The sequence below is a fragment of the Aulostomus chinensis genome, chromosome 10 (genome assembly GCF_037954235.1).
Source record: "Aulostomus chinensis isolate RoL2024-O1b breed Wild chromosome 10, RoL_Achi_v1.0, whole genome shotgun sequence".
In the NCBI taxonomy this organism is placed as follows: domain Eukaryota; kingdom Metazoa; phylum Chordata; class Actinopteri; order Syngnathiformes; family Aulostomidae; genus Aulostomus; species Aulostomus chinensis.
This window is the reverse complement of record NC_141329.1, coordinates 20,863,513-20,891,289: the sequence shown is the minus strand read 5'-3', so window position 1 is coordinate 20,891,289 and position 27,777 is coordinate 20,863,513. Positions and strand designations below refer to the sequence as shown.

The following is a 27,777-nucleotide window of genomic DNA, read 5'->3' as shown; positions in this document are numbered from 1 at the left end:
CATTTCTGTAGGTTACCGCTCAGAGACAAAAACGCTACTGCGCACGAGCGAATCTCGGCAGAGACAAAAATCAAGCGAGATGCCTCACTCTGTTGGAAAAACGCGTCTGGCGACAATCGTCTATTATCGATTTTTGTCGACTAATCGTTGCAGCCCTACTAATGAAGTGATTGTAACACAACAGTAGGCCTAAAGGTGCAGTAACGTCTGTTTAAAATATAACCAGCCTACCAGACACCCGCCAGCCGCACCTTTGTATGATCCGCAGCGTTCAGATATTGCGCAGTTTTGGTGTCGCTGGGCTTTCCGCGCATGCCGGCTGCCTGCTGACACGTCGAGTGCTGTCAAACGTCTCTGAAGAAGGCGAATGCTGATCACCGAAATTGCACAAGGTCTGAAGAAAGAAGTTAAAAACTTTTACTTAATAAGAAGACATGATACACGTTTTTGAGACACATAGCATCCACTTCAATCGGACACTTATAATTTATTTTCCCAAGCCACACAGAGCCGCAACATAAGGATGAAAGAGCCGCATGTGGCTCCGGAGCCGCGGGTTGCCGACCCCTGGTTTAGACAGTATTTTCTGCCATAATTAAATCAAATGTAAAACCCATTTGGCCTTTAGTCGAGGGAGCCCATGGCCACCAAGAATAAGTCACCCCTGCTCTACTCTATGATACTATGATATGGTGACCTCATCAATATCTAATAATATTGAATTTGTTCCATAGGTGTATTGACATCCTGGAGCTGTCAGAGCGCCAGGATCTGATGACGTTCCACTTCCACACCCTCATGCTCTACTGCGCTGTGTGCGCTCTTGGTAACAACCGAGTGGCTCATGCCTTGTGTAGCCACGTGGATGAATCCCAGCTCTTCTATGCCATTGAGAACACCTACTTGCCTGGTCCTCTCAGAAGCGGCTACTATGACCTTCTCATCAGCATCCACCTGGAGTCTGCCAAGCGGGCACGCCTGGGCACCAACAGGGAGTTTATTGTCCCCATGACTGAAGAGACTCTCAGCATCAACCTCTATCCTGATGCAAAGAAGGCCCATTCTCTCCCCGGTGTTGGTCTCACCACCTGCTTACGGCCCAAGTTGCATTTCTCTTCTATCAACTTTGTCGGCACAGATCCTGATCTCTACACCATCAGTCCTATATTCCCTCTACAGGTGAGAGACAAATTGCACTGGTGCAAACGTGAGGAAATTACTGCCACAATGTACTAATATCTTCTCCCCCCACACACAGGAGCTGAAGACGAAGGCAATCAGCATGTTAACAGAGGCTGTGCTGGATGGTAGCCAGGCCATGCGTGATCCAGTTGGAGGCAGCGTGGAGTTCCACTTCGTCCCAATCCTGAAGCTGATCAGTACATTGCTCATTATGGGCATCTTCAATGATGAGGACTCAAAGCACATCCTCAAGATGATCGATCCCAATGTTTTCAGTGGAAAAGAGGAGGAGGAAGATGTCCCAGAAGAGGGTGGAGCTGCTGAGGGAGAGAGTGAAGAAGGAAAGGATGAGGATGAGGAGGAAGAGGCTGATGAAGCTGACCTGGAGGATGAAGGGGTTGGTGAGGAGGGGGAAGAGGAGGAGCTGAAAGAGATTTTGAAAGCCGAGCTTGAGGAAGGACAAGATGCAGAGCCGAAGGGGGAACTAGAGGAGAAGGACAAAGAGGAGGCCCAAGTTGGAAAAGTGGATGGAGAAAAGGCAGAAGAGGAGAAGGAGGAAGAAGCAGGAGAAGCAGAAGCAAAGGAAGAAGAGGAGGGACCGGAAGAGGGATTACTCCAGATGAAGCTGCCAGAATCTGTCAAACTGCAGGTCAATCTAATATTAAAACACAGTCTGTAGGTGCAGTCTTCATAGAAAATGTATTTAACATGTGTTCATATCTCAAACTCCCGCTCTCTCAGATGTGCACACTCCTGCAGTACTTCTGCGACTGCGAGCTGCGACACAGAGTGGAATGCATCGTAGCCTACTCGGACCAGTTCGTCCATAATATTCAGAACAACCAAAGAGTTCGTTACAACCAGTTAATGAGAGCGTTCACCATGTCAGCTGCTGAGACTGCACGCAAGACGCGCGAGTTCCGTTCTCCGCCACAGGACCAGGTACCTCATAAATATGGTGTTTGAAATGTTGGGAGAATAATCCTCCCTCAAGCATAGCTGTGAGGATTGACGTGAGGATTTCAGATCACTCACAGAAAACTGAAAAACATTTTGTCGAAAGATGGGAGACAGTTGGAAATTATGTGACTGCTTTTTGAGTGACACATCTGTCAACTCCTCAGCTTGCCTCTGATTGGGCAAGTTTTCCTTTGTGTAATTTTTTATCAGTTTGAAGAATAACAATGACCCAGTGTCTCTTGAGCTTAGTGAGGTGGAGAACTGGCTATTAGTCTTTAAAAAAAAATTGAAAAACATGAAATGGGCTTCAGACACCAGATGTTTAGTGAAACTTTTTTGGGTGAATTACATGTTAGAAACAGCAAAATGAAAACTACTGAACCAAAAGAACACCTGACCTGATTTTCTGCCTTTTTTTCCTTTTCAAGGTCCTTTTGCTGACTAATTTTAAGCACAGTCCTGAGGATGAGGATTGTCCAGTACCTGAGGAGGTGCGGGATTCTCTGCGAGATTTTCACCACGACATCTTGCTTCACTGTGGTAAGGATGTCTTCAAATATCCTGAGTAGCAGTACCCTGCATGTGTGAAGTACTTCTAGGTTCCTCATAATTAACTCTTGTTTTAAACGAAGGCATACATATTGAGGAAGAGGAAGAGGAAGAGGAGGTGGACACCTCGTTAAGGGGAAGGCTCCTCAGTCTGGTCGACAAAGTTAAGAACTTGCGCAAGAAGAATGAGGAGGAGAAGCCAGAGGTGGAGGAGGAAGCAAAACCCAGTAAGATTAAAAGATTAATGTTTAATTTTACAGGAAAAAAAGTTAGATTCATTCAATATGAAAATGAAAAAGAAAATGTAACCTTTTTGTTTCCCCTTCACAAAGGCACCCTTCAAGAACTGATCTCCCACACCATGATCCACTGGGCCCAGGAGTCGTTCATCCAGAACCCTGAGTTGGTGCGAATGATGTTCAGCCTGCTTCACAGGCAGTACGATGGACTTGGTGAGCTGATCCGAGCCCTACCCAAAGCCTACTCCATCAACGCCGTGTCCTATCAGGACACCATGGACCTCCTGGAGTGTTTGGGACAGATCCGCTCACTGCTCATCGTCCAGATGGGCCCGGAGGAGGAGCGGCTCATGATCCAGAGCATCGGGTAAGTGAGATGTGAAACTTTTACTTTCTTGTCATTGGAATTTTTTATGTACATATATTTATTGTTACCAGTTTTTTTTACTCTAACCACCTTAAAGCAATTATTTTTAGATTAATATCTGTAAGCACTGTCCTCTTGAGAGTCACTTTAAAATGGGACGTTAATGATGTTAGAAAAAGTCAATTTACTGTGTTAATCTGACTAAAACTGGGCTTTAAAACACATGTAAAGAAGTTTGTCTGACTGAAGTCATACTTTTCAAAGTTAAACAAATATACCAGCCAAGATGATGCGGTAGGGGATTGACAACCATTAATCATCTGTGAAATACGTTGTAAGATGATATAAAATCTGACTCTGGTATGTTCCCAATTTTTCCAGGAACATTATGAACAACAAAGTGTTCTACCAGCACCCCAATTTGATGCGAGCTCTCGGTATGCACGAGACTGTCATGGAGGTGATGGTCAATGTACTGGGTGGAGGAGGAGACTCGAAGGTAACCGTGGAGTCCTTCCTATTCATTATAATCAACATGCTTGAGTTTTCAGCAAACCCACGCTAGATGCGTGTCACCACTTCTCTCTTTTGCTCTCCAGGAGATTCGGTTCCCACAAATGGTGACCAACTGCTGTCGTTTCCTGTGTTACTTCTGTCGTATCAGCCGACAGAACCAGCGCTCCATGTTTGACCACCTGAGCTACCTGCTGCAGAACAGTGGCATTGGTTTGGGTGAGTGGCCAGGGACTGTCACTCTGTTTGCACTGCTACTCTTTATATAGGGGTCCTTATTAAGTGTCGAACATTTTGAAACCGGAAAGATTAGAGGCTAAAATGAGTTGTAGGAAAAATCAATTGCCTGTAAACAACACTGTATTTATATGATGTGGGCGGCATGGCTCAGGGGTGGAGTGGCCATCTAGCAACCAAAGGGTCGCTGGTTCGATCCCCGACCCCGGTGACCATGTCAAAGTGTCCTTGAGCAAGATACTGAACCCATAATTGCTCCTGATGAGTAGGTTGGCGCCTTGCATGGTAGCCTCCACCATCAGTGTGTGAATGTGTGTGTGAATGGGTGAATGAGATGACACTGTAAAGCGTTTTGAGTACCGCTAAGGTAGAAAAGCGCTATATAAAATTGAGTCCATTTACCATTTTACCATGATGAATCCAACATGTAAGAACTCACTGTATTTATCTTCTCTTTGCAGGCATGCGCGGGTCCACCCCTCTAGATGTGGCTGCAGCCTCCTGCATTGACAACAATGAACTGGCTTTGGCTCTGCAAGAGCAGGATCTTGAAATGGTTTGAGAAATAAATAAGAAATAAAAGAAGTTGAACACTAAATATCTGATAACAGTGATCCTGCAAACTGATAAACTCTCCCACCATGTATGATGATGTAGGTGGTGACATACCTGGCGGGCTGCGGACTGCAGATGTGTCCAATGCTTCTGTCTAAGGGCTACCCTGACATCGGTTGGAACCCTTGTGGAGGAGAGAGATACTTGGATTTCCTTCGCTTTGCTGTCTTTGTTAACGGTCAGAAACTTCATGTGATATTTACCGCTGAGTGGTAATTTACTGTCTAACATTCCCACTTCCGCTCCACACAGGAGAGAGTGTGGAAGAGAACGCCAACGTTGTGGTGCGTCTTCTCATCCGCCGGCCCGAGTGCTTTGGCCCCGCCCTGAGAGGAGAGGGTGGGAACGGTCTGCTGGCTGCCATGGAGGAGGCCATCAAGATCTCAGAGGATCCAGCAAGGGATGGACCCACTGTCAAAAAAGACAGACGCTTCATGTAAGTGCCTAATAGGAGAAGCACGTAGTGCATTATGTGTTTTATTTTTAAACCATGCTGCATGTAGTAAGTGAACATCTCTTTGCATCATGTATCATCAATCATTTGGCTCCTCTTTTTGTTATTGGCAGGTTTGGGGGTGAGGAACAACAGGAGGAGAACCGTGTTCATCTGGGAAATGCCATCATGTCCTTCTACTCCGCCCTCATTGATCTGCTGGGTCGCTGTGCCCCCGAGATGCATGTGAGTGCAGGAAAGGATTTTTGCACCAAACTCAGTTGGTGCTTGAAGCTCAGCCGTTAATCCTTAAATGTTTATATCTGCAGCTGATCCAAGCTGGCAAGGGTGAAGCTCTGAGAATCAGGGCCATCCTGAGGTCTCTGGTGCCCATAGAGGATCTGGTGGGGGTCATCAGCTTGCCTGTGCAGATTCCTGCTCACGGCAAAGGTGAGACATAACGTTGGTGTCCTGTCTTAATGTAAAGTATGAGCCTGTTCTCTGTCCTCCTGCATTCATGATTTCTTCTGTCAAAACCACAGATGGTCAGATTGTTGAGCCCAAGATGTCTGCCAGTTTTGTGCCAGACCACAAGGCCTCCATGGTGCTGTTCCTTGACAGAGTGTATGGTATTGAAAACCAGGACTTCTTGCTGCATGTGCTGGAGGTTGGTTTCCTGCCAGACATGAGAGCTGCAGCTTCTCTGGACACTGTGAGTAGAAAGGACTTGATAGCATTTTAGACTACTCCAAAATAGAAAAAGAAACATCAGTCCAGAAATGAGTATGTTAACTTGTGTTATCTGTCGCCAAAGTAAGAGTTTTTCTGTCTTTCTCTCGGCTTCTAGGTGGCATTCAGCACAACTGAGATGGCCTTGGCACTAAATCGCTACCTCTGTTCAGCTGTTCTGCCTCTGCTCACCAAGTGTGCTCCGCTGTTCGCTGGGACAGACCACCGAGCCATCATGATCGACTCCATGCTCCACACCATCTATCGTCTGTCCCGTGGCCGAGCTCTGACCAAGGCTCAGAGGGACGTCATTGAGGAGTGCCTCATGTTCCTCTGCAAGTCAGTATTCAACCAAGTCTTCCTGTTAATAAAGCAGGGATTTTCAGACACTTGGCCCAGAGGTCTCAATTGATACATAATCCTCAATAACACATGAACAATTCAGGTTTTTAAATTGTTTTTTGGCAGATTCACTGTGTTGCATAATGAAGTCTGAGCAGAAACATATGAAAGAAGTACAATTGCTTAAAAGTTAAATTCCTTTGTTGAATTGCAGGTACCTTCGACCCTCCATGCTACAGCATCTGCTTAGAAGACTGGTGTTTGATGTGCCCATCCTAAATGAATATGCAAAGATGCCTCTCAAGGTTTGCTATCTATTTATTAACTATTTAATTGGTTTGCATTCACACACACATGCAGGCATCATTGTATTGTAAAGCACACAGACTGACAGTTATGGCCCTTCACTCTATTTCCAACATTATCGGATGGTTTCAGCTGTTGACCAATCACTATGAGCGCTGTTGGAAGTATTACTGCTTGCCTAATGGCTGGGCCAACTTCGGTGTGACCTCGGAGGAGGAGCTGCATCTTTCTCGTAAACTCTTCTGGGGAATCTTTGAATCTTTGGCACACAAGGTAAGTGAACCTCTTGGTATCCTCTTTCCGAGATATATGATTAAAGAGCAGTTCAGCTCGTATCATGATTAACTGGGTTTCGTTCTGTCACCTAGAAATTTGATGCAGAGCTCTTTAAGATCGCCATGCCATGCCTCTGCGCTATAGCAGGCGCCATCCCTCCTGACTACGTAGACGCCAGCTACTCCTCTCATATGGAGAAGAAGGCCTCTGTGGATGCTGAAGGCAACTTTGACCCTAAACCAGTAGAGACCACCAAGTGAGCACTGAGAGCAAAATACAAGACAGTAATACACTCCAATATAAGGCTCTGCAGAAAACTTTTGGTTTGCTCTTGTAAATTCATTTGTTGAGTTTATCAGGGTTTTGCATATCAACATAATCATGTTAATTACAGCTCGCTAAATTGCTAAATTTAGGTAATTGATTATCGTGTTATTTTTCCACAGTACCATAATACCTGAAAGACTGGATGCCTTCATCAACAAGTATGCCGAGCACACGCATGACAAATGGGCTTTCGAAAAGGTCTGCTGTGAAAAAAACTGTAAATCAGTTTTAATTCAATTTGTTCATTTGGACATTGATTTAACTTTTGTCCCAACGGTTACATTTCCAGATTCAGAACAACTGGACCTACGGAGAGGTTTTAGACGAGAATGCTAAGACTCACCCGATGCTGCGGCCGTACAAAACATTCTCTGAAAAGGTACTTCATTACTTTCTATGTAGTTGGACTCTTGATCATCGATGTGCAGGTAAGTGGGTCCAGTAGCACGAATTTGGTTTCCGATGCTGCAATTTTTCAGCCACGTTTCTTTTTCACAGCACAGATGTTAGCAGTCTGTACCTGAATAGAACAGAAGCTTTATGAGAAACACCTGTGTTTTGCTAATAAACTCCTTATTGCCGTTTAAGTCCTCATCTCTGGTTTTCAGGACAAAGAGATCTATCGTTGGCCCATAAAAGAATCTATCAAAGCAATGCTGGCATGGGAGTGGACCTTGGAGAAAGCCAGGGATGGCGAGGGAGAAGTCGAGAAGAAAGCCACCACACGAAAAATCTCCCAAACTGCTCAGGTACAAGAGGAGTGTAAAAGAGTGCAAGTATAAGTTATGCTATTTTGCCAGTTTTCTGTCTTTAGTAGTCGTGCTTAAATGCAATATTGTTGAACACAGCTGGCTCTCTAGGAATGATAGATAAGGAACCTGCTCATATTACAAGCAGGTTGCCCTCTTGATTTTAGCATTCAACTGTATTTTCCATCCATCCATCCATCCACTTTTTCCTGTTAAGGGTCGCGGGGGGGCTGGAGCCTATCCCAGTGGCTTTCAGGCAAGAGACAGGGTTTATCCCTGACAGGTCACCAGTTCATCGCAGGGCCAACACATAGAGACAGACAACCATTCACACTCACAGTCACACCTACAGTCAATTTAGAGTATCAATCAGCCTCATCCCCTCTTGATGTCTTTGGACTGTGGGAGGAAGCTGGAATACCAGAGAGAACCCACACAGGAACAGGGAGAACATGGAGACTCCACACAGAAAGATCCTGTGCCCGAGCCGGGACTCGAACCCGGAACCTTCTTGCTGTGAGGCGACAGTGCTGACCACTGCACCACCATGCTGCCTCTACTGTATTTTGCACATTTGTATTTAATGATGTTAGTGACACAATGCTGGGCTGTGTCTCTCACATAGCCAGTCACTCCTCTGTGTAACAATTCTTCTGTCTGCAGGCCACTTACGATCCCAGTCATGGCTACAACCCTCAGCCAATAGACATCGCAGGAATGGCCCTCTCCAGGGAATTACAGGTTCTTATCTCACAGCTCTCGTATATTCAGAGATTGTCAGAAACCCAACAATAACATATGTGTTCTCTTTATGTAGTCTATGGCCGAACAGCTGGCTGAGAACTATCACAACACCTGGGGTCGGAAGAAGAAGTTAGAGCTGCAGTCCAAAGGTCAGAGGGATCTATGATATGCTCCTGTACATATTTTTGTACATGTGACATCTTGTTCGGTATTAGCAGCCCTTTGATCCCAAACCTGTCTTTGACCATGTTAGGTGGTGGCACCCATCCTTTGCTTGTACCATATGACACCCTGACTGCCAAGGAGAAGGCCAGAGACAGAGAGAAGGCCCAGGATCTTCTCAAGTTTCTCCAGCTCAATGGCTACGCTGTGACAAGGTAGGGAGGAAGTTGTCACCATTTCACTTCTTGTCTTGTTTTGTGTCATTTTTACTTTCTTGTCACCATCCTCAGGGGCATGAAGGACATGGAACAGGACATTTCCTCCATTGAGAAGCGTTTCGCTTATGGCTTCCTCCAGAAGCTTCTGAAATGGATGGATATTGCTCAGGAGTTCATCGCTCATCTTGGTACTGTGGTTTGAGAGACTATGATGAAGTCGCTGGATAGTAACCCTCAGAATTCACGCATTACCAGTGTACTGTGGAGCTAGTATTTTATATACTGATAAAAGCTGATGTTTCTTATTTGAACAGAGGCTGTTGTTAGCAGTGGCAGAGTGGAGAAATCACCACACGAACAAGAGATCAAATTCTTCGCCAAGGTGAGTTGTATGATGCTTTATTCAGCTGCCTTGTTTGTCCACGTCGTACGTGCTCACATAGTCGAGATCAGCAACGAGAGGAATGCTTTCAAATAAATTGGTGTATCTAATGGCAGCCTCCGCCATCAGTGTGTGAGTGTGTGAATGAGGCAATACTGTATTGTATTGTTGATTTTTTTAAACTGATTGATTTGCCTGAAAACTCAGTGATTCGCCATGTGTGGCGTGACTGTGTGTTTTTTGTAATGAAGATTGTTTCATTTTCTTCTTGCAGATTCTCTTGCCACTAGTAAATCAGTACTTCAAGAACCACTGCCTCTACTTCCTCTCCACTCCCGCTAAAGTCTTGGGCAGTGGAGGACATTCCTCCAATAAGGAGAAGGAAATGATTGCCAGGTAGGCTCAGTAAAAACTTTCAAAAGATTCTTTTTGCTCATGTGAACTCTACCTTTCCTTTCGTGCTAAAACCTTTTATGTGATATAGTCTGTCTCCCTCTTTCACGTCTCCATTCCTCCCCTATTGTGCAAAATCTTTTATTTCCTTGACTTCCCTTTTGCTTTCTGTGCCACTTCAAACATCTCTCCTTCCCTGTTTCCCCTCATCATCCTCCCTCCTCTCCCTGACTTTCCTTTTTTCTCCTCCTACGTCAGTATCTTCTGTAAGTTGGCTGCTTTGGTGAGGCACAGAGTATCTCTTTTTGGTAAGGAATCTGCATGGTGGCGTTATGCCTTGTCACCATATCTGCCCCTCTGTATCTGTCTTTCTCTAAAATGTCTTTGTATTTCTCTCTCTATGGACATACTAATCAGCCCTGTATCACACATTCACCTTTTGTTCCCTCATGTTCTCATTCTCTCTTTTATACCAGTCTAATGCGTCTCTCTCTCTCTCTCTCTCTCTCTCTCTCTCTCTCTCTCTCTCTCTCTCTCTCTCTTTAGCTCAGCTTGTGCTTGGCTTTGCTGTTTTCTGCAGCCTGGTGTTTTCAAAGTTGTTGTTTTTTTTTTTTTTGGCACTCACCAAGTCAGAGTGATTTGAGCATGAATGACTGTAGTAGGATCAGGTGTCAAGCGGCAGTGATGTGGCTTACTCAAGGCAATAGATATGCTTTTTTGTCGTCATTCTCCCACCACCACCATGTCTTTATTAGTCAGTCACTCACATGTCACCATACGGCAGCGATTGTCCAAGTCAAACTGTAACTGCCACTTTAAAAGTAGTCAAGTCAGTTCAGTGAAGATGTCAGTTTGAACAGAATATAGAACATCATATCAATAACATTATGGTATTTTATACAGGACTGAACGTTACGCCTTTGTTTAACCCGGAGGCATGTTAATTTTTTTTTAACGCAAATCCATCTGATGACTGTTTGACAGCTACTTCCTCCGTAACTCACAGATGAGGAAGGCACGGTAGATATCAGGATTACAAAGAGCCATCAGGTTTTGTTTTCTGTTCGTAAGACTAAAATGAGGGCCATAAAAGTCATCCAGAGTTCAAGAACAAATGTCCCGTAAGAACATTGTCCCAATGTCTTTCCATAACTTTGGGTTTGATGGCGCTTAAGCCATGTACCCTAAAATACTCCTCCACACAGCAGAGCAAGAACAGCAGAGGAGTCAGAGGAGCTGGATCAAACATAAATGACAACACCATACACCTCCTTTACTTTTTTTGCCCAACAAATTTAGAAATTCTAATTCAAATCTTAAACTGACAAGTTATTAAAAAATTTAAAGAATCTTATTCCTCCGACAAGGTTTCATTCATATATTTTATTCTAATATAACACAATTAATAGGGTCTTCTCCTGAAGGTACTTTGTTACGTTTGCTCGGTAGGGCAACACATTAGCAGCACCAATTTGTTTTATCTTCTTAAAAACTACATCTTAATAACAATATTTTAGAATTGCAATTAACCATGATCAATCACATCAGACTGGGATTGACTGGATTTTTGAATGGATTCACAGCACTAGTTTTACTGTAATTTGTTATATAAGCCACATCATGTTTTCGAACATACCTCTTTTTAAAACTCTTCTACTATTATGAGTAAAACTGCCCTAGACAGTAAATTGGGCTGTTTTAGTCAGTGAATGTGTAGTGTGGGACAGCTCTGATAAAGTATCGTCAATGTCTTGATTTCAGGAACGGATGCAAGCGCAGTGGTTAACTGTCTGCACATCCTGTCACGATCACTGGACGCCAGGTAACTCAGGATCTGCTCTCATGCACACAACACTGTTGAGGAGAGATTTTCTGTGCTTGTTTCTGGTTTTTACAATTCTTTTTTTTTCCTTTTGCCTTCTTCTGTTAAAGGACTGTTATGAAATCAGGGCCTGAGATTGTAAAGGCTGGCCTGCGCCAGTTCTTTGAGAGTGCTGCTGATGACATTGAGAAGATGGTTGAGAATCTGAAACTGGGCAAAGTATCCAGTCGAAACCAGGTCAGAACCAGAACCATACCGCAATATTTCACAATCTCTTTTTTTTCTATTTGCAAATTGATATTTGCATGCGTGTGTGTGTGTGTGTGTTTGTGTGTGTTTGTTTGTGTGTGTGTGTTCCTCTAGGTGAAAGGTGTGGCTCAAAACATCAACTACACCACCACCGCCCTGCTACCAGTCCTCACGTCACTCTTTGACCACATCGCTCAGCACCAGTTTGGAGATGACGTCATGAGTGTGTATCAGATAGATAGATAGATAGATAGAGTGTATTATCTGTTTGCCCTTCGTCGTTCTTGCAGAGAGCGGACTCACAGGTGCCTCTCTTCTTCTTTACCTCCTCAGTGGACGATTTGCAAATATCCTGCTATCGTATCATGTGCAGTATCTACTCTTTGGGTACTGTGAAGACTCCACATGCAGAAAAGTAAGTTGAATGTCTGACAAAAAAACAACGTTTCTCTCTAACTGTTTCACTGGTGACTGCTGCCACATGCGCCATGACGACCACAATAGAGTGGTAAAGGAATGAGTTTGCATTGTTGAATATTTGATTGTAGTGGTAGTTGTATCATCACATTTGTGACTTTAGCTCATGGACAGCAGAGCAAAGACCACTCCTTCAACTTGAGAGGGTCAGTGGGGCTCCATGTTGGAATTTTCCATTAGTTTCATTCATACTTAAGGCCAAAATCTGAAGTCTCCATTGCGTGCGACACCCATATCTTGTGGTCCAGGCAAATATTTTCAGCGTGTTTTGTTTAACTTGATGACGGCTGTGTGGTACTGTTCTCTTCTACAGACAGCGTCCAGCTCTCGGCGAGTGTTTGGCCCACCTAGCAGCTGCGATGCCTGTCGCCTTCCTTGAGCCACTCCTTAATGAGTTCAACACATTTTCTGTTTACACCACCAAGACTCCCAGAGAGAGAGCCAGTGAGTTTCAGCATCTTCTCTCATTTCCCTTTCCGTCTTCATACCACATTGAATGTGTGTGTAAAATGATTTTCCTCCTTCAGTTCTGGGTCTTCCCAACCAAGTGGAGGAGCTTTGCCCTGACATCCCAGAGCTGGAGATCCTGATGAAGGAGATCCATGATCTGGCTGAATCCGGGGCCCGTTACACAGAAATGCCTCATGTGATTGAGATCACTCTGCCCATGCTGTGTAACTACCTGCCACGCTGGTGGGAGAGAGGCCCAGAGAACTTCCCAGAGATGGAGGGTCAGATCTGCACTTCTGTAACCTCCGAACATCTTAACCAGCTCCTGGGTAGCATCATGAAGATTGTGGTGAACAACCTGGGTATTGATGAGGCATCCTGGATGAAGAGATTGGCAGGTCGGTGAGCGCACGGTTCACAGTAATACTACTACTAATACTGCTGTGCAGCTGTGGTTGCTACATTACTTAGGTTTTTGAAGTAATAAAAGTTGCTTGGATTGATAAACTAAAATTGCTTTTTATGCAAGCAGTGCATATTTAATATTACAGATTCATCTATTTTCACACTTTATTTTTCATATATTTGGACAAATTTGTGCTAATCTTACTCCTGCTGATTCTCTCTGATTCCTTTGTCCCGTATGTTCAGTGTTTGCCCAGCCCATCGTCAGCAGGGCTAAACCAGAGATGCTTAAATCCCACTTCATCCCTACCATGGAGAAGCTGAAGAAGCGCTCGGGGAAGGTGGTGGCTGAGGAGGATCAGCTTCGCATGGAAGGCAAGACGGAGGTGGACAGTGAAAATGGAACAATCCGAGACGAGTTCGCTGTGCTCTGTCGGGACCTGTACGCTCTCTACCCGTTGCTCATCCGCTACGTGGACAATAACAGGTAGCTCCATGATCAAGTGGAGAACACATTGCTCTTGTTGCACTGAAACGGTATACAGTGACTGATAATGTTACAAATGTGGTGTGCCTCCATGTTGGTGATGGACATGGGCTCAGATGCTTTATGTTTTGAGGTTATCCACCTATCGGACTTTCTCCCCCATTCCTGTATCTCAGCAACACCTTTGGGAAATTTCTCGAAATTTGGCACAATTGTCCTTTGGTCAAATGTCAACCTCACGTCAACATGATATCTCGAGGAGTCTGTGAGGAAATTTCTTCACATTTGCCACAAACATCCCCTTGGCTTGATAAAACATCTGTTTGAGCACTACAATCCAGTGATGATATTGCTGTGATTGTCCACAGAGCGAGGTGGCTGACCTGTCCAGACCCGGATGCAGAAGAACTCTTCAGGATGGTGGGAGAGGTGTTCATTTTCTGGTCCAAATCTCACGTGAGTTCTCACCTCTGGCCTTACTTTTTTTTTTTCTGATCTAGTTGTCTTAAGTCATTTAACGCTCTCGTTGCGTGCCTGGTTACAGAATTTCAAGAGGGAGGAGCAGAACTTTGTGGTGATGAATGAGATCAACAACATGTCCTTCCTCACGGCTGACAGTAAGAGCAAGATGAGCAAGGTGAGAGTGGACAAGCGGATCAAAAGTCAAACACGGCCTGTTACGTTAGGCGTTTCAATCATCTACTCCATAGCTATAACACATTAAGGAACTAAACTCTAATTCACTAACTCCTCCCATTTTATACACAGAAAAAAAATTCAAAGCAAAACTATAGATCTAATACCAGCTGTTATTTCCTTTCTTTCCTTCAAGTTACTGTGGAAGTGAAGGTCAGGTAAATGATTATCCGTAGACAATGATCCATTTTGAGAAATGTCATGTAGGCTGTTACAAAACTAATAACACAAATCTCCAGGACATGATAAGAGACAGATTGTAGTGTTGAGACTGCGGTAGGAGTTGTTGCTAACTGTGTTTTCTCCTCGGATCCTGTGTCGGGGGTTGGACGCTGGGCCACTAGGCCGGAGATGGAGAGGTTAGACTGTGTTTGTGCACGAGCGCTGTGCTGATCGCATGGCACCCTGAGTTTTGGGAGGCATTTCATCAAGCTCTACCAAGGACTACCACACCTCTTACACACAGACTCCCATATTCACACAAACAGGGTCATAAACACATACAGTCCATTCTATCACAAGAAAATACCACAAAAGACATTTAGTAAACACCAAGGTTACGAATATTTATATCTAGGTGTGAAATGTAGATTCTTTTTTGTTTTGTTTTGTGTTTGTGGGACATGATTGTATCTGAGTACTATTGATTGTGAGTGCTCTAGGGTCTCGAGAAGTAGCAGAGTACAAATACTTTGTTACTGTACTGAAGCAGATTTTTCAGGAGTCTGTTTACTTTGATATTTATTTGCTTTTACTCCTTTCATTTTAACACTCATATCTTTGCTTTCTTCACCATACATTTTACAATACAGGCTCATTACTGTAGTTTTGGAGTACGCAAGTCACTGTTTTTGCTGTTTCGAAGACACAATCCTCACTGAAAACTTCATTTTATATACCATTTTGTAATATACTGTATATTATAATAGTTTATTTTTTTGCTGTTTTAATACTTTAGTTTTTGAATGTCAAGTAACAAAGACAACAGATATTTAAGAGTACTTCTTACTTTTACCTCTGTAAATAAGCTGACTAAGTACTATCACTCTTTCCAAGATCTTTTTTCTTTTTACACCAGTATTTGTTCCTCTATTTGAGTAACGAATGTGTGTACTTCTGCTACCTCTGGTGGTGTGTGTGTGTCTGTGATTGTGTGTGTGATGTGTGAGTAGGGGTCTGGAGAGGCTTGATGAAAGCTCTTTGCTGTAGACTGTAGTGGCCTGAGGGGTTTCATGGCGCTCAGTTGAGCAGTGGTGTATCTAATTTGAAGTGTGCACTCCTGCAGCCGAGCACCATCATCTGATTTTTGTTTGATTAATAAACAGTTTGCCTTCAGATTGTCCCTGTTGGATACCGTTGTGGGTTCTGTGCTCCTTTGCCCTCTGTGACGTTTCAATTGTCTTAGTGACGCTTGGATTTCTTTCAGCTCTTGTGGTAAGAATTCCTGCACTGGGGGACTCTTCTCCTTTTTTTTTTTTTTTTGTACAATAATATTGGCTTTTTGTTCTCTTTCTATTTACACCCAAAAGTCATCATCAGCTTAAGTTGCTCCAGCAGTAGCACAGCTAGATGAGTTGTTGGGGGGAGCTGAAGCTAGCTTGACCACCAGGTAACTCTCACCATTTTCACTAACTAGACTCGTCCCTCCATGTCTTAATTCATTTACATCATTAAAATGTTAAATCATTGAATATCTAATAACTGCTTGTCTCCATGGTTGCTGCAAGGCAAATAAGAAAACCTCCTCTCCTTGGCAATCAGATGAGCATTACTGTAGTGAGCGTCTGTTACCTGATCATTACAACGCCTCCCCAGAGGACGCTGTGAGGCCAGATAACAGCCAGTAATGACTATCGGTAGCCTCAGGACAGGAGTGTGTGAGACGAGCTCCAGGGCGATTGAGCTGACCCCATAAAGTCTTGTGCTGTTCTGTGTGCTGTCCAGTGGATAGGATTTCTCCTGTCTGGCCTCTGAGCTACTAACAGTGAAGCTGCATTGTGTTTAACAACTGAGATGATGCAGCAGTAAAACCCTGCCAGGAGTTGTTGTCGTTTATTTGAAACTGCAGCTGTTAGTCTTTCAGCTGAAGAGCAATTATTTTCAGTTTCTTGTTGATTGACAGTTTCAGCATGTTGTGAAAGGACTTTAATCTTTCAGCTTTTTTCTCCTGGTACATTTTGTCTTTTAGCTCATCACATTTATGGTAAATATTCTTGAGAGTCTGATATCAAGAAGATGTTGTATGAAAATATTGCTTTTGGTGTGGCAGTTGTAAACAGGACAGTGGCGGATCAGCCAGAACTTTTCTTTCTCTCTTCAGTCCGGAGGCTCAGAGCAGGAGCGTACCAAAAAGAAGCGACGGGGGGATCGCTACTCTGTCCAGACCTCCCTTATCGTTGCAGCACTGAAGAAGATGCTTCCAATCGGCCTCAATATGTGCTCTCCTGCAGACCAGGAGCTCATAAACCTGGCAAAGATCAGATACTCACTGGTACTGTCATGTGTTGAAGCTAACCTGTCAACCTTTGTATCCACTCCTTGAAATTTGTAAGACATGACATTACAAAGAATATTAACACCATGAATCTACTAAACAACCTCTGAATCTTGACTTCTTTCTTTGCAGAAAGACACAGATGAAGAAGTTAGGGAGTTCCTGCACAACAATCTGCATCTGCAAGGCAAAGTAGGTTCACCTTTTGATCATATGCGTATTAAAGAAGAGAATAAATGCACTGAATTCCTTGATAAATATGTTAACATCTATGTTTGACCCTCTGTTTCAGGTGGAGGACCCAGCAATGCGCTGGCAAATGTCTCTTTATAAGGAAATGTCTGGAAAGGCTGAAGACGCTGAGGACCCAGAGAAGGTGGTGAAAAGGGTGCAAGAGGTGTCTGCCGTCCTTTACCACATCGAGGTGGTGAGTAGAGAAACTTGATTAGAACACAGCCAACGCAGTATTTACTGTAGTGGCTTGTAGCCTCAAATTAGTACAGCGAATCAGTGGACAGCTTTTGCAGCAACATTTAGAAAATTGATCTTGTTCAAATTGTCAAGTGAAAAATCGGGAAATATTGTCTGGAATGGTTTACTTCAAGTCTTTTCTTGTGACAGACTGAGCATCCCTTCAAGTCAAAGAAGATGGTGTGGCACAAGCTGCTGTCCAAACAACGTCGGAGGGCTGTGGTGGCCTGTTTCAGGATGACGCCCCTCTACAACATCCCAAAGTAACTGTTCCCTTAAGACTCGACAACAAAACGACCCATAATAATATCATACATCCCTCCATGAGAGATCCAAGATCCAAACCCTCCTGAATTGTCTCCTTTCACAGGCACAGAGCAACCAACATGTTCTTGGATGCATACAAGCGCAACTGGTTAGAGACGGAAGGCTACTCTTTTGAGGACAAGATGATTGACGACTTATCAGTGAGTTCCGCTTAAAGCTGAGCAGTGTACGACTGGCATGATGTCCAGTATAATCCTCACGGAGGGTTTGTTACGATTGCTAATAATTAGAAAGCCCTGGAGGAAGAGGAGGAAGAGGAAGAGGAGACTGAGACGAAGCCGGACCCCCTTCATCAGCTCATCCTTCATTTCAGCCGAACTGCTCTCACAGAGAAAACGTAAGAGCATCTTTCCTGCTCTGCTCCTCGGCACCGTGACCTCACTGAGACTCATCCGTTCCTCTTCTGTATCATCTTGTTGCAGCAAACTTGATGTTGACCATCTCTATATGTCGTATGCTGATATTATGGCAAAGGTAAGACTTTCGTACTGACTGGGCTCACAAAATCATTTCTTGTGGTCAGCAAATGTAAAAGTTATGTTATGTAAAAGAAACAAAAAGATTTGAAACTTTTTTTTATATCCTACCACCAGTAATTTGTCTGAGTATGGATTTTGGAATCCAGACTGTATTCTTAATCTGAATACAATTATCAGGCAATTCTTTTTCAATTTTAAAAGGCCCAGTTACTGCAGTAATATAATTACTTCCATTAGTGTTTCTTTTGGTCAGACGTGCTGACCGTGACGGTGCAGTTAATAAAAATTGAAAACAACATGAAAATGCTCAAATAGATTTGATTAGTAGAGGGTGCAATTCTAAAAAGGTTGAGAACTGCTGCACTGGGTTGTAGTGAGATTCATTTGAATGAGGATAGACTGCACTGCACTGCAGAAAACCACTGCTAGTACCTCGTCTACCTTTCCACGTACAAATCTTAAATCTCCTGCACAGTGGCCCAGCTGGTAAAATGACTTAAATCACCATTAAGATGAACAATCTACAGGCATGTCGTCATATTGTGTTATTCATATTTTTAACTCTGCATTTCTACCAAACGGAATGTGTACTGACTTGTTTCATCTCCCTCCAGAGCTGTCACATTGGTGAGGAGGACGAAGGGGGAGAACAAGAGGGGGAGGAGCCATCCTTTGAGGTGCGGCAGACAGAGATGGTATGGGGGGGACCAGGGAAGGGGACACAGGGGAGTCAGCGGAGAAGCAACTCCCGACGCACTGAGTGATCACACCACATCATCACACTCAGCACACCCCCCCACAGGACCCCTGTTCCAACATTCTTCTTCCTGTCTTTTCTCTCGCTCACTCACACCACTTGTCTATTTCCTGTTCTGGTGGACTGACCTGTGCATGCCTTTGCTGGACTCTGGAAACCAGTCGGATCAATGTTGTAGACTCAATTTGTTTTACCGTCGAAATTGCATGACTTGAGTGCAGAGAGATGGTGCAGCTAAAGACAACAAAATGAAACGCAGGTCAAAACAAACCACTGAGTCTTTACGAGACATTTGATGTCATAATTCAAGTTTCCAACCACTATGTTTTCTACATTTTTAGAGCTTGACCGAATACAAATTAGTTCACAACTTCAACAGTTTTTCATACCAACATGGTTCAGCACATCAAAGTGCGATTCAGTTTGAATTATGCACAATATAAAATATTTTATATATATGTGAAATACAAATGTGTAAATTCAATTCAAGCAATATGGCCACTTTACAGCAATAAGCCTATCTGGAAACCTCCCAGAAGCCAGACAAGAAATTACAAGCTAACCTGCCCATCTACTGCCATTCATTGTGCTAAGCTAACCAGCAACCAGTTGGTGTCTGTGCTGTGGGTCTCAGCTCCCTACAGCAGCACAGAGGGGAGCAGGGTTTCTATCTTCTTGTCTGGCTCTGGGGAGGATGGACAAAAAGAGGAGTTCCCAAAGGTTGGCATGTTTTAAAGGCCCTCAGGAAATACAAACAGCCAATCGGGGGAATTGTCGTCAATTCCTAGAGGCTGCAAATAAATATCCTGGACAGATTACCATTAATTTCAAACTCAACATGCCTGTTTAATGCCCCTTAATTATCACCTTTCCAGAGTAAAACTACCTGTAAGCACCTGAAAATTAGGTCTTAATAAATTAACTTTTTGCTATGATGGACAATTTGAGTGAATAAATATCTCACTGATTTGTTTCGCTACCGAAGGTCATGGCACTGATGTTGCTTTAGAAATTCATGGCTTTCATTGGAAGTCACATTATATCTGTTAGCACCACAGATTCCTTTTTACAATATAAATGTCCTGAATGAGCAAATGCCTTTTCGAGGCAGTTCCAAGATAAACTGTACTTGACTTCTCGTGGTGCACCAAAATGTGATGTTGTTATCCAAGAATTAATTTAGATGCTATTTTTAGAAACCTTGATAACCGTTAGCAAACAAGCCTTGCAGCAGGTTTGCTAACACTAGAACCAGATCTCTTGTACTGATCTTGTGTGTCTGTGGTCAGCCTCTCCTCGACTTGCACCAACTTTTTCTGACTCACACCTCCTTCACTCACCTTCTAACTGGACTGAGTTCCCACTAATGGACTCACCTGACTGTAATCTAACAACTACTGAGACATTCTTTGATTTTGTTTGTCTTTACCTCGAATTGGACAAATAGTCTACCTCTCTGTGCTCACCAAGGACTACAGTAAAAGCCTGCACAGTCAGCCGTACTGCACATCCCAGTCACACAGGCACACACACACACAACACTCACAGCTACATACCATCTACTTCCACACATCACAACACACACATAGTTTGAAATAGGTCCTCTGCAGTCAGAGGAAAGCGCCACATTTGTAACACACAGTCAGGCTCATGAGGGTGGGGGGTGGAGGGTGGGGTAGATAGAGATCTTGGTGCTTTGGGTGGGGCTTTTGGCATAATGTGCAGTGGGTGGGTAAAGGCTTGTTTAGAATAGCAGCTGTATTGTATCGTTTGCTACAAAGAGACTAACCTAGTTAAGTTTCATATGGGCTAATGTAGCTTTCAGCACTTAACTGCACAACTATATCATGTAGAAGAATAAATAGGAATAATATTCAATTGCACTGCACAGAGTAATATTGTACAGCCCTGAATAGTTGTTTTAATGGTGTACAGTAGGTTTAAATTATGCATTTTTTTTGTATTTTAAGTGTAACAAAATATTAACTTGGAAATGGAGAGCAGAAACAGGAGAAGGCTTGCTTTGTGTCAGTGAGGGAATGAGAGATGATTGAGATGATATCCAGATGTATTGATACACTGGAGGGCCACAATGACTTCTCACAGATTCTTTTCACTTCCACATAAATCCTTTTATACTCCTCCGTCTCCCGACTGGCCCACTGCTGGAAGCCTGCTCCGGGGCACTGCCCAGGCTTTACTCTACCTGGAGAAGGAAACTATGTAATGCTTGAATCACACGAATGTGTGCTCATCTGAAAGTCTCGGTTGTATATGGATGCGAGCAAGAAAAGAGTATATTACTTCAAAACTTCAACTGATGCATTTCAACATTTGGCTTTCAAGACAATTCTGTGAAGCTTGACACTAAAGTAGAAAATTATTGGCAAGACAGTGTCCTTAATTGTCTGAAGCCTGAAATTGACAGGAACGGAGATTACTTCCACACACAGTACATTTATGATTGAATATGAAAACACATGAAATTGTAGATCAAATGAAAAATCTAAAAAACAAAATACAAATTGAATAAATTGTTCAAACTGAAACCTAGAAAACTGCAGATAAGTGTGCTGTACTGTAAGAAGGAGTTGCATGCTTTTAGTGTCACAAGCTGTTGCCTCCTCATCAGAGGAATGCGTATGTGTGTGTGTTTGAAGTGCGTGTGCGTGTGTGGTGTGTTTGAAGTGCGTGAAGTGCTCTGGGAAAAAAAAAAAGTTTGCTGCCATCGAAGGATTGCTGCCTCTGGAAGATGCGAAGAGCTGGAATAACGTCCTCCATCACTAATGCACACAGTGTGTCCAATGGAAGAGAATGTGGGTGTGAATGTGTGTGAGAGAGTTTTTAGACCAGTGCTGCTAACAGCTCGTTGAAGAATAAACGCCCCAAAAAAGTTTAAATGAAATAATAATAATAATAATAATAATAATAATAATAATAATAATAATAATGATAATATAAAACAACCTGGTGCAGATGAAGATGATTATATTAATCTTATCTCTGTCTGAGTAATACAGCAAAGTTTGCCTACTATATTTTGGCGGGCAAACCAGACAGAGCTACTGTAAAGATCTAATCTCAAATTAGGTCAAATTGATTACAAAGTAAACATTTGAAAATACGACACCATTTCCTCATGAAGAGACGAGCTTCTTTCATAGCCTGAGCTTCACGTGGGCACTTTTCAAAGCACCACGAGCTGCAAGAATACTTTTAAACTTTAAAAAAAAAAAAGCCGTAAGAAAAATGAAACAAGACGAATTAGAAGGATAGGGGTGTGTTTGTGCGTGCGTGTGCGGGGGGCAGTGCAGTCAGTCTTGGCAGGGTTACAGCTGTGTCCCTCCTACTTTGCTCCATAGGAAAAGGAGATGGAGAAACAGAGGCTTCTGTACCAGCAGTCCCGTTTGCACAACCGGGGGGCTGCAGAGATGGTACTGCAGATGATCAGTGCCTGCAAAGGTAGCTAGACCCGCAAACACACATCTGGATATACAGTACAGACACTCCAAATGTGTCAGGATACTTTACTTAATTAGTGTATATCTACCTACCTGAGTGTTACTGCTAAATGATGAATTCCCACTAAAAGATCATTAACAAGCTTAAAATGATGTTGAAGGCTGGTCAGTTTTAAAATATCAGTACAGAGAAATGTGTCTGCTTGTTTCAGGCGAACCTGGAGCCATGGTGTCCTCTACACTCAAACTGGGAATCTCCATCCTCAATGGAGGCAACAGTGATGTGCAGCAGGTAGATGAGTCGTTGACCGTTATTGTTAAAGTCTAATGTACTTCCTTTTGATTGTTTAGTCTCACAGCAGTACTACAGTTCCAAGGAAGCTTTTTTTTTTTTTTCTGTTTTGTCTGTGTACAGAGAATGCTGGACTATCTGAAGGATAAAAAGGATGTGGGATTCTTCCTTAGCGTTCAGGCACTGATGCAGACCTGCAGGTCTGTTAACAACGGTGATATTTGTGTCATTGCCGATATTTGTAAGACATTTGAACAAGCCAAGACGGCCTTGTGAAACTTACGAATTGTGTCACGTCAACAGCGTTTTGGATCTGAATGCTTTTGAGAGACAAAACAAGGCAGAGGGACTTGGGATGGTTTCAGAAGAGGGCACTAGTGAGTATCGTCTACAGCGTCTTCCGTCACACTGACACTCGCTCCAATATTCCACTGGTTCCGTCTACGTCGCTTTTCGGCTGCGACACTTGTTTATGTCCGTCCTCCACACAGAGGCTAATCTTAGCTACTCACCATTTGATATTCGTTTTGCCTGCCCACTTTTGTTAAATTTGTCAGATTCTGCAGATTTGGTCGTTGTCTCTTTGTTTACATGTTTGAATCACACGATAGTCGAGTGTGTTGTAACAGTGTGTTTTTTCTGTCTGTTCTTGGGGTGTTTTATTTTGAAAATGGACCAGATGCACTGTGCCATTCGTTTTGGGACATCTTTTCTGGCTCTGTGCACCTTGACACTTCTTACAAAAATAGACCTTCAGCACCTTCTTTGTGGAGTGGAGCACTGAGCCGCCTCTGGAATGCCCCTGAAAACTTTTCAGTATTTTTCAGCATGGTCGTAATGTGACGCAGCCGCACCAGTTGGAATGCAGGGGTCCCAAACACACACTGCCAGCCACACCTTTGTTCTTTATTCTGCATTGCTTTGTGATATAATCTGAAAGTAGTTCTAATGTGTAGCATACTCTTTTGTCTTTTGTGCATTTTTTGTTTTTGTGTGTGTATGTGTGTGCGTGCGTGTGTGTGTGTGTGTGTGTGTGTGTGTGTGTGTGTGTGTGCGTGCGCGTGTGTGTTAATGGATGTCTGGATGCAGGTGCAGTAATGTTTTCATGCAAGTTTGTTGAATCAATGACTCTAATGAGTCCCAGCATTTTTGACTGTTGATGTACTGAAACGTTTCATCATCCACTGACAGCCATGAGATTTCTGGACTCACATCGTCTCTCTTTGTCTCTTTCTCTCCCTCGTCGTCACGTTTCCGTTGCCTGTTTCAACCCTTTACCCCTCATGTCCTTGTTCGTCTATTTGCTGCTCTCATGGTTCTCAGATAAGAAGCTAGAACGTGGTAAATGAATCTTCCCTCTCATATTTTAATTCTGTCCTTCCTTTCTGTCCTCTCTGTCTCATTTAGCTGTTATTTACCTGACTAGTCTTTTCTTTGCTGTGAGTTGCATTTATTTCTCACTCAAGGATCCGATGAAATTCCTTTTTCACTGTTGCGTTGTGATAGAAACCTCTCAGTGATACACATGCTGCTGTAGCTGCATTGTATCACGTTCCCTATTCTATTTCATTTGGTTCCAAAGTTTCATTCTCGTCCTTGAGTGTTTTATCACAGATCTACTGTAACTCTGACATGCCGTCTGATGGCTGATCAATGGGAAGGCAAGAAAGTAACGGTAAACCCATTCTTCCTCTCCCACTCACTTTATTCGCAGTTATTTTTCCATCTAGACAATTTTGGTTGAAGAGCCTTAGAGATGTTTGTGTTCTGTTGAATACTAAGTTTTCCATGGGAAAGCCTTAAATTTGACCTAAAATGTGTGTATGGTCATCAATATATTTTGATAGGTCTTACAAATGATGTGCAATTAGGAGGCATATTTCAATAATTCCTCTTAATTAGTTCTACTAAGAACTGTGGTGCATTTGATTCTTTCCAGAAAACATGGCAAACTTACTCAAGACAATCCACAAAGCCTTCATGTTTACAATTTTGTTGTAGTTCAGTCAGAAACAGACAATTTCAGAGATCCAGGGGCATTGGAAATTCAGATGTCTCTGTGGTCAGTATGTCCTAACACACCAAAGTGATCCAGATGGATAAACACCATTGCAAACAACAGAACATGTTTGGGTTAAATTAAGTTAGACAGATGATTCTCTGTGAAATATTAAAACATCCAACTTGATTATTGTGCAACTAATCAAATCTTATTGCATATCCTGCGTAATGTTTGGCCACGTGGAAGACGGAAAGGCTCTCTCCTCAACCTTCTGTCCCCTCAGGACTTTAACACACAGCCACTAATGGTCTGGTCACGGGATCACAGCTAGGTTTTATGAATGGCAACGGGTGGACTGTAAATGAAACAGAGTGATAATGTGAAAAAAACCTGGAAGGAAATCAGAAGATTATAACGCTGCCAAAGCCAATGAAAAAAATTGGACAGTATTGAACAGCTTCCTCTGAGTTCCTTAATCCTGCTGCAATCAAAAAGACAAACAAACTCATGTACGCAGCAGACATCTCCAGTCTATGGTGTTTGTGAATGTGATGGCGTTGCCACGCTGCAGGGAGGGTTAATGCGTGCTTTATACTTTGAATTAGCCCTTCGCTAGCCTGGAATGGAATGGAATGCTTGAATCTGGATCGAGAATTTAATGGCGCCGTTCTTCGAGTGTTCCCAAATGTTACTCGACCAAATGGATCATATTTTGATTGTGAAATGAATACATAGGGGTTATTTGATGCTTAAGACGGGGTAGGCTATGGCAGAGTCTACGTCACAATGTTCTGCATCAAACCATTAAAAACTTTGTCATAACTTTCCACTGACTGCACATAATGCTTTAACTAACTGGATGTCCTGTCCCAGAGTAATTACAACACAATTTACATATAAAAAAATTGACCACTGCAGACTCATGTACCCTATAAAAGTACCAACTGCTGACTGTGTTGCATGTCCCACCACTTGTATTTCAGCCCCAGCACTCAATAAGTGACCCACTCCCCTTCCTGGTGCAGCCAGGATGACAGCAATCATTTTGTTATGTTCATGTACCTACTGACTTAAATCTATCGCTCCTTGTTCATGAAACATGGGCTGTTCAGTGCTGTCTTGGGCTTTCCTGTCTGTTTCCTTGTCAGCCTTTTCCACATGTCTGTTGAGAAGTCTGGTGCCAGGTAGTCTTTGGCTGGCCTGTCTCTCTCTTGTACCTTGGGCACAGACATATCTTGTGCTACATGAAGTGCTTGCACTAGTTAGCTGCTTGTGTGTATCGCAGCTTTACCGCACTGAATTTGGCTGGGCTTGATGTGCTGAGGCAGCTGGTGCTGTCTGGTCTCACCTGGTGTGTCTTTAATCTATGACCTTGAAGACATTAGTCTAGGAGAGGGGACTGACAAGCGAACTCCAAAACACACAAAAGGCAAGGAACTGTGGAAGGTAGGGCTTGAGGCTACCCTCTTGCAGCCAAAGAACATTTAAGTGCTTACAAAGTTTCAACTGGGTGGGCGTACATGATGTTTAACATCAAGCGCCCTCACCCTTTGACTAGCAAATGAACATGTGCTCAACCTGCTCCGACAGGGGCTTCAGTATGTTAATGAGGCCTGGTCTGGCACAACCATGGCGTATTGCTACTTTTGGTCAGAAAACACTTGAGCCATAAACCAAGAAGAGGCTGGTCTTGGATCAGTGATGTTAGGTGTGAAGTGCTATTTAAAGAGCACATCAATCAGACGGGCAGGTGTGCTGCATAACAATTAGTTTCTATTGATGCCCTACAAGGTGGAAGCACTGGCTCCATGGCTGATACATCAGCCTTGAGTATCTGCAGACATTGATATTAATCCAATAAATTCTGTTTTCCCCCCATAAAACGATTAAGCAGTTATTAATACATTTTTGTTGTTAATTTTGCTTCACCTGCCATCTATAAAAACAGATGTAACTGTGAAATAAATTTTTCACTTTATTCCCTGTTTATAAAAAGAAATGAACCCTGACTCGTTTATACCCCCCAAACATGCCGTTCGTCTTCGTAACTCATAACTTTTATTTCCTTACCGCATCTTGCAGCATGTTGCTCATTGTTTACTGATGCATTGATAGGGGAATTTGGGCAAATCGATCGTATCGGATTATATTTATGTATAATTCTGATTTGCGATCCAGTGATTTGGGCCAATATCAGGCCAATACTGATAACAAATATCGGAGCGGCACATCCCTATTTGATACCCAAATCTCTTCCTGTATAGCCTACTGGAGTTTATAGAGTTCGGTAGATCTGTCCTGCATGACGGTGTGCCTTGATGTTTTCTGAATTTCTGTGTCAATGTGTGTGTCTTGAAAACGTCTTTCATTGTGTTATATATGTGTGTGTGTTCCATTTTCATGTCGTCGTTCATCTGTTTGTTCCATCATGTCCATTTGAATGTAACGTGACTAGGGTTTTACATGTCGTTTCTTTTAGTCGTGTTGAACAGATTGTTGTGGCCTGTTTGTGGCTACAGAAACCAGACAAAGGTACAGTTTGTGGGAGGGAGCAGGAGGAAAGGAATCCGAGAGGGGAGTCACAGTGGAAGTCTTGGCCTCTTTCCCTCCCTCTCTCCCTCTGGCTGACATTTGGACGTGGACTCCGAGTTCTGTGTGGTGTTCACTAGCAAATTCTTGTTAAAGTAAGGGAGGGGTGTGAGGAGATACTACTGATAAGTTTTTGCATTACACATTTGACACTAAAAAACACACATGTAATATGTTTAACATGGTAAGTGTGGCTCAAAGTCATCATACATGCTCCTAGCTTTAGTTATCACACCAATGGAGGGAATTATGGAACTGCTAACATGAAGTGCTGTGTTGATTCTAAGAATGTAAAAAAAAAAAGATGTGCTAAAATAAATCACAGTAAATTTGGGATGATGCCAATTTAAGCAAAATCGGCAAAAATTTGTGGGGGTGGCAAATTTGAAAAAACCCCAAATTAAACCAAATTGTGTAAGTTCTTTTTTGATGTGCAGAAAACTCCGAGGTCACACAAGTTATCGAAACATGTTGTTGATCCCTCGATCCATTCTGTGAAAAAAGCTGTTCTCTGATGGAACAGAACTTGATTCAATCCCACTTTCAGTTCTTAAACTTTGTATTAAAATAACTCAAAATTTATGTTGTGGAAGTCT

General features: G+C 43.0%; 1 protein-coding gene across 10 annotated transcripts in view; it reads left to right on the top strand.

Moving 5' to 3' along the window:
• The window catches only part of ryr1b (ryanodine receptor 1b (skeletal)), a 76,859-nt gene that overhangs the window by 35,637 nt on the left and 13,445 nt on the right, over positions 1 to 27,777 (top strand). For 4 of the 10 annotated variants that reach the window (XM_086216391.1, XM_086216393.1, XM_086216390.1 and 1 more), the window contains 50 exons: positions 735 to 1,179; positions 1,259 to 1,831; positions 1,924 to 2,124; positions 2,571 to 2,682; positions 2,775 to 2,918; positions 3,024 to 3,297; positions 3,679 to 3,796; positions 3,897 to 4,029; positions 4,509 to 4,603; positions 4,705 to 4,840; positions 4,915 to 5,098; positions 5,230 to 5,341; positions 5,425 to 5,545; positions 5,638 to 5,807; positions 5,943 to 6,163; positions 6,381 to 6,471; positions 6,605 to 6,745; positions 6,841 to 7,004; positions 7,195 to 7,273; positions 7,365 to 7,454; positions 7,684 to 7,824; positions 8,488 to 8,565; positions 8,642 to 8,717; positions 8,822 to 8,945; positions 9,021 to 9,136; positions 9,263 to 9,330; positions 9,605 to 9,726; positions 9,982 to 10,031; positions 11,485 to 11,545; positions 11,656 to 11,782; positions 11,909 to 12,017; positions 12,128 to 12,209; positions 12,585 to 12,715; positions 12,799 to 13,119; positions 13,373 to 13,613; positions 13,982 to 14,069; positions 14,158 to 14,250; positions 16,630 to 16,800; positions 16,936 to 16,995; positions 17,096 to 17,230; positions 17,425 to 17,537; positions 17,645 to 17,741; positions 17,832 to 17,938; positions 18,024 to 18,075; positions 18,695 to 18,775; positions 22,200 to 22,299; positions 22,511 to 22,590; positions 22,714 to 22,790; positions 22,894 to 22,967; positions 23,914 to 23,931. In XM_086216391.1, coding sequence (XP_086072517.1) covers positions 735 to 1,179; positions 1,259 to 1,831; positions 1,924 to 2,124; positions 2,571 to 2,682; positions 2,775 to 2,918; positions 3,024 to 3,297; positions 3,679 to 3,796; positions 3,897 to 4,029; positions 4,509 to 4,603; positions 4,705 to 4,840; positions 4,915 to 5,098; positions 5,230 to 5,341; positions 5,425 to 5,545; positions 5,638 to 5,807; positions 5,943 to 6,163; positions 6,381 to 6,471; positions 6,605 to 6,745; positions 6,841 to 7,004; positions 7,195 to 7,273; positions 7,365 to 7,454; positions 7,684 to 7,824; positions 8,488 to 8,565; positions 8,642 to 8,717; positions 8,822 to 8,945; positions 9,021 to 9,136; positions 9,263 to 9,330; positions 9,605 to 9,726; positions 9,982 to 10,031; positions 11,485 to 11,545; positions 11,656 to 11,782; positions 11,909 to 12,017; positions 12,128 to 12,209; positions 12,585 to 12,715; positions 12,799 to 13,119; positions 13,373 to 13,613; positions 13,982 to 14,069; positions 14,158 to 14,250; positions 16,630 to 16,800; positions 16,936 to 16,995; positions 17,096 to 17,230; positions 17,425 to 17,537; positions 17,645 to 17,741; positions 17,832 to 17,938; positions 18,024 to 18,075; positions 18,695 to 18,775; positions 22,200 to 22,299; positions 22,511 to 22,590; positions 22,714 to 22,790; positions 22,894 to 22,967; positions 23,914 to 23,931 — 6,797 coding nt within the window. The remainder of the gene's footprint in view (positions 1 to 734; positions 1,180 to 1,258; positions 1,832 to 1,923; positions 2,125 to 2,570; positions 2,683 to 2,774; positions 2,919 to 3,023; positions 3,298 to 3,678; positions 3,797 to 3,896; positions 4,030 to 4,508; positions 4,604 to 4,704; positions 4,841 to 4,914; positions 5,099 to 5,229; positions 5,342 to 5,424; positions 5,546 to 5,637; positions 5,808 to 5,942; positions 6,164 to 6,380; positions 6,472 to 6,604; positions 6,746 to 6,840; positions 7,005 to 7,194; positions 7,274 to 7,364; positions 7,455 to 7,683; positions 7,825 to 8,487; positions 8,566 to 8,641; positions 8,718 to 8,821; positions 8,946 to 9,020; positions 9,137 to 9,262; positions 9,331 to 9,604; positions 9,727 to 9,981; positions 10,032 to 11,484; positions 11,546 to 11,655; positions 11,783 to 11,908; positions 12,018 to 12,127; positions 12,210 to 12,584; positions 12,716 to 12,798; positions 13,120 to 13,372; positions 13,614 to 13,981; positions 14,070 to 14,157; positions 14,251 to 16,629; positions 16,801 to 16,935; positions 16,996 to 17,095; positions 17,231 to 17,424; positions 17,538 to 17,644; positions 17,742 to 17,831; positions 17,939 to 18,023; positions 18,076 to 18,694; positions 18,776 to 22,199; positions 22,300 to 22,510; positions 22,591 to 22,713; positions 22,791 to 22,893; positions 22,968 to 23,913; positions 23,932 to 27,777) is intronic. The other 6 variants (XM_086216395.1, XM_086216386.1, XM_086216392.1 and 3 more) reach the window with 3 other exon arrangements.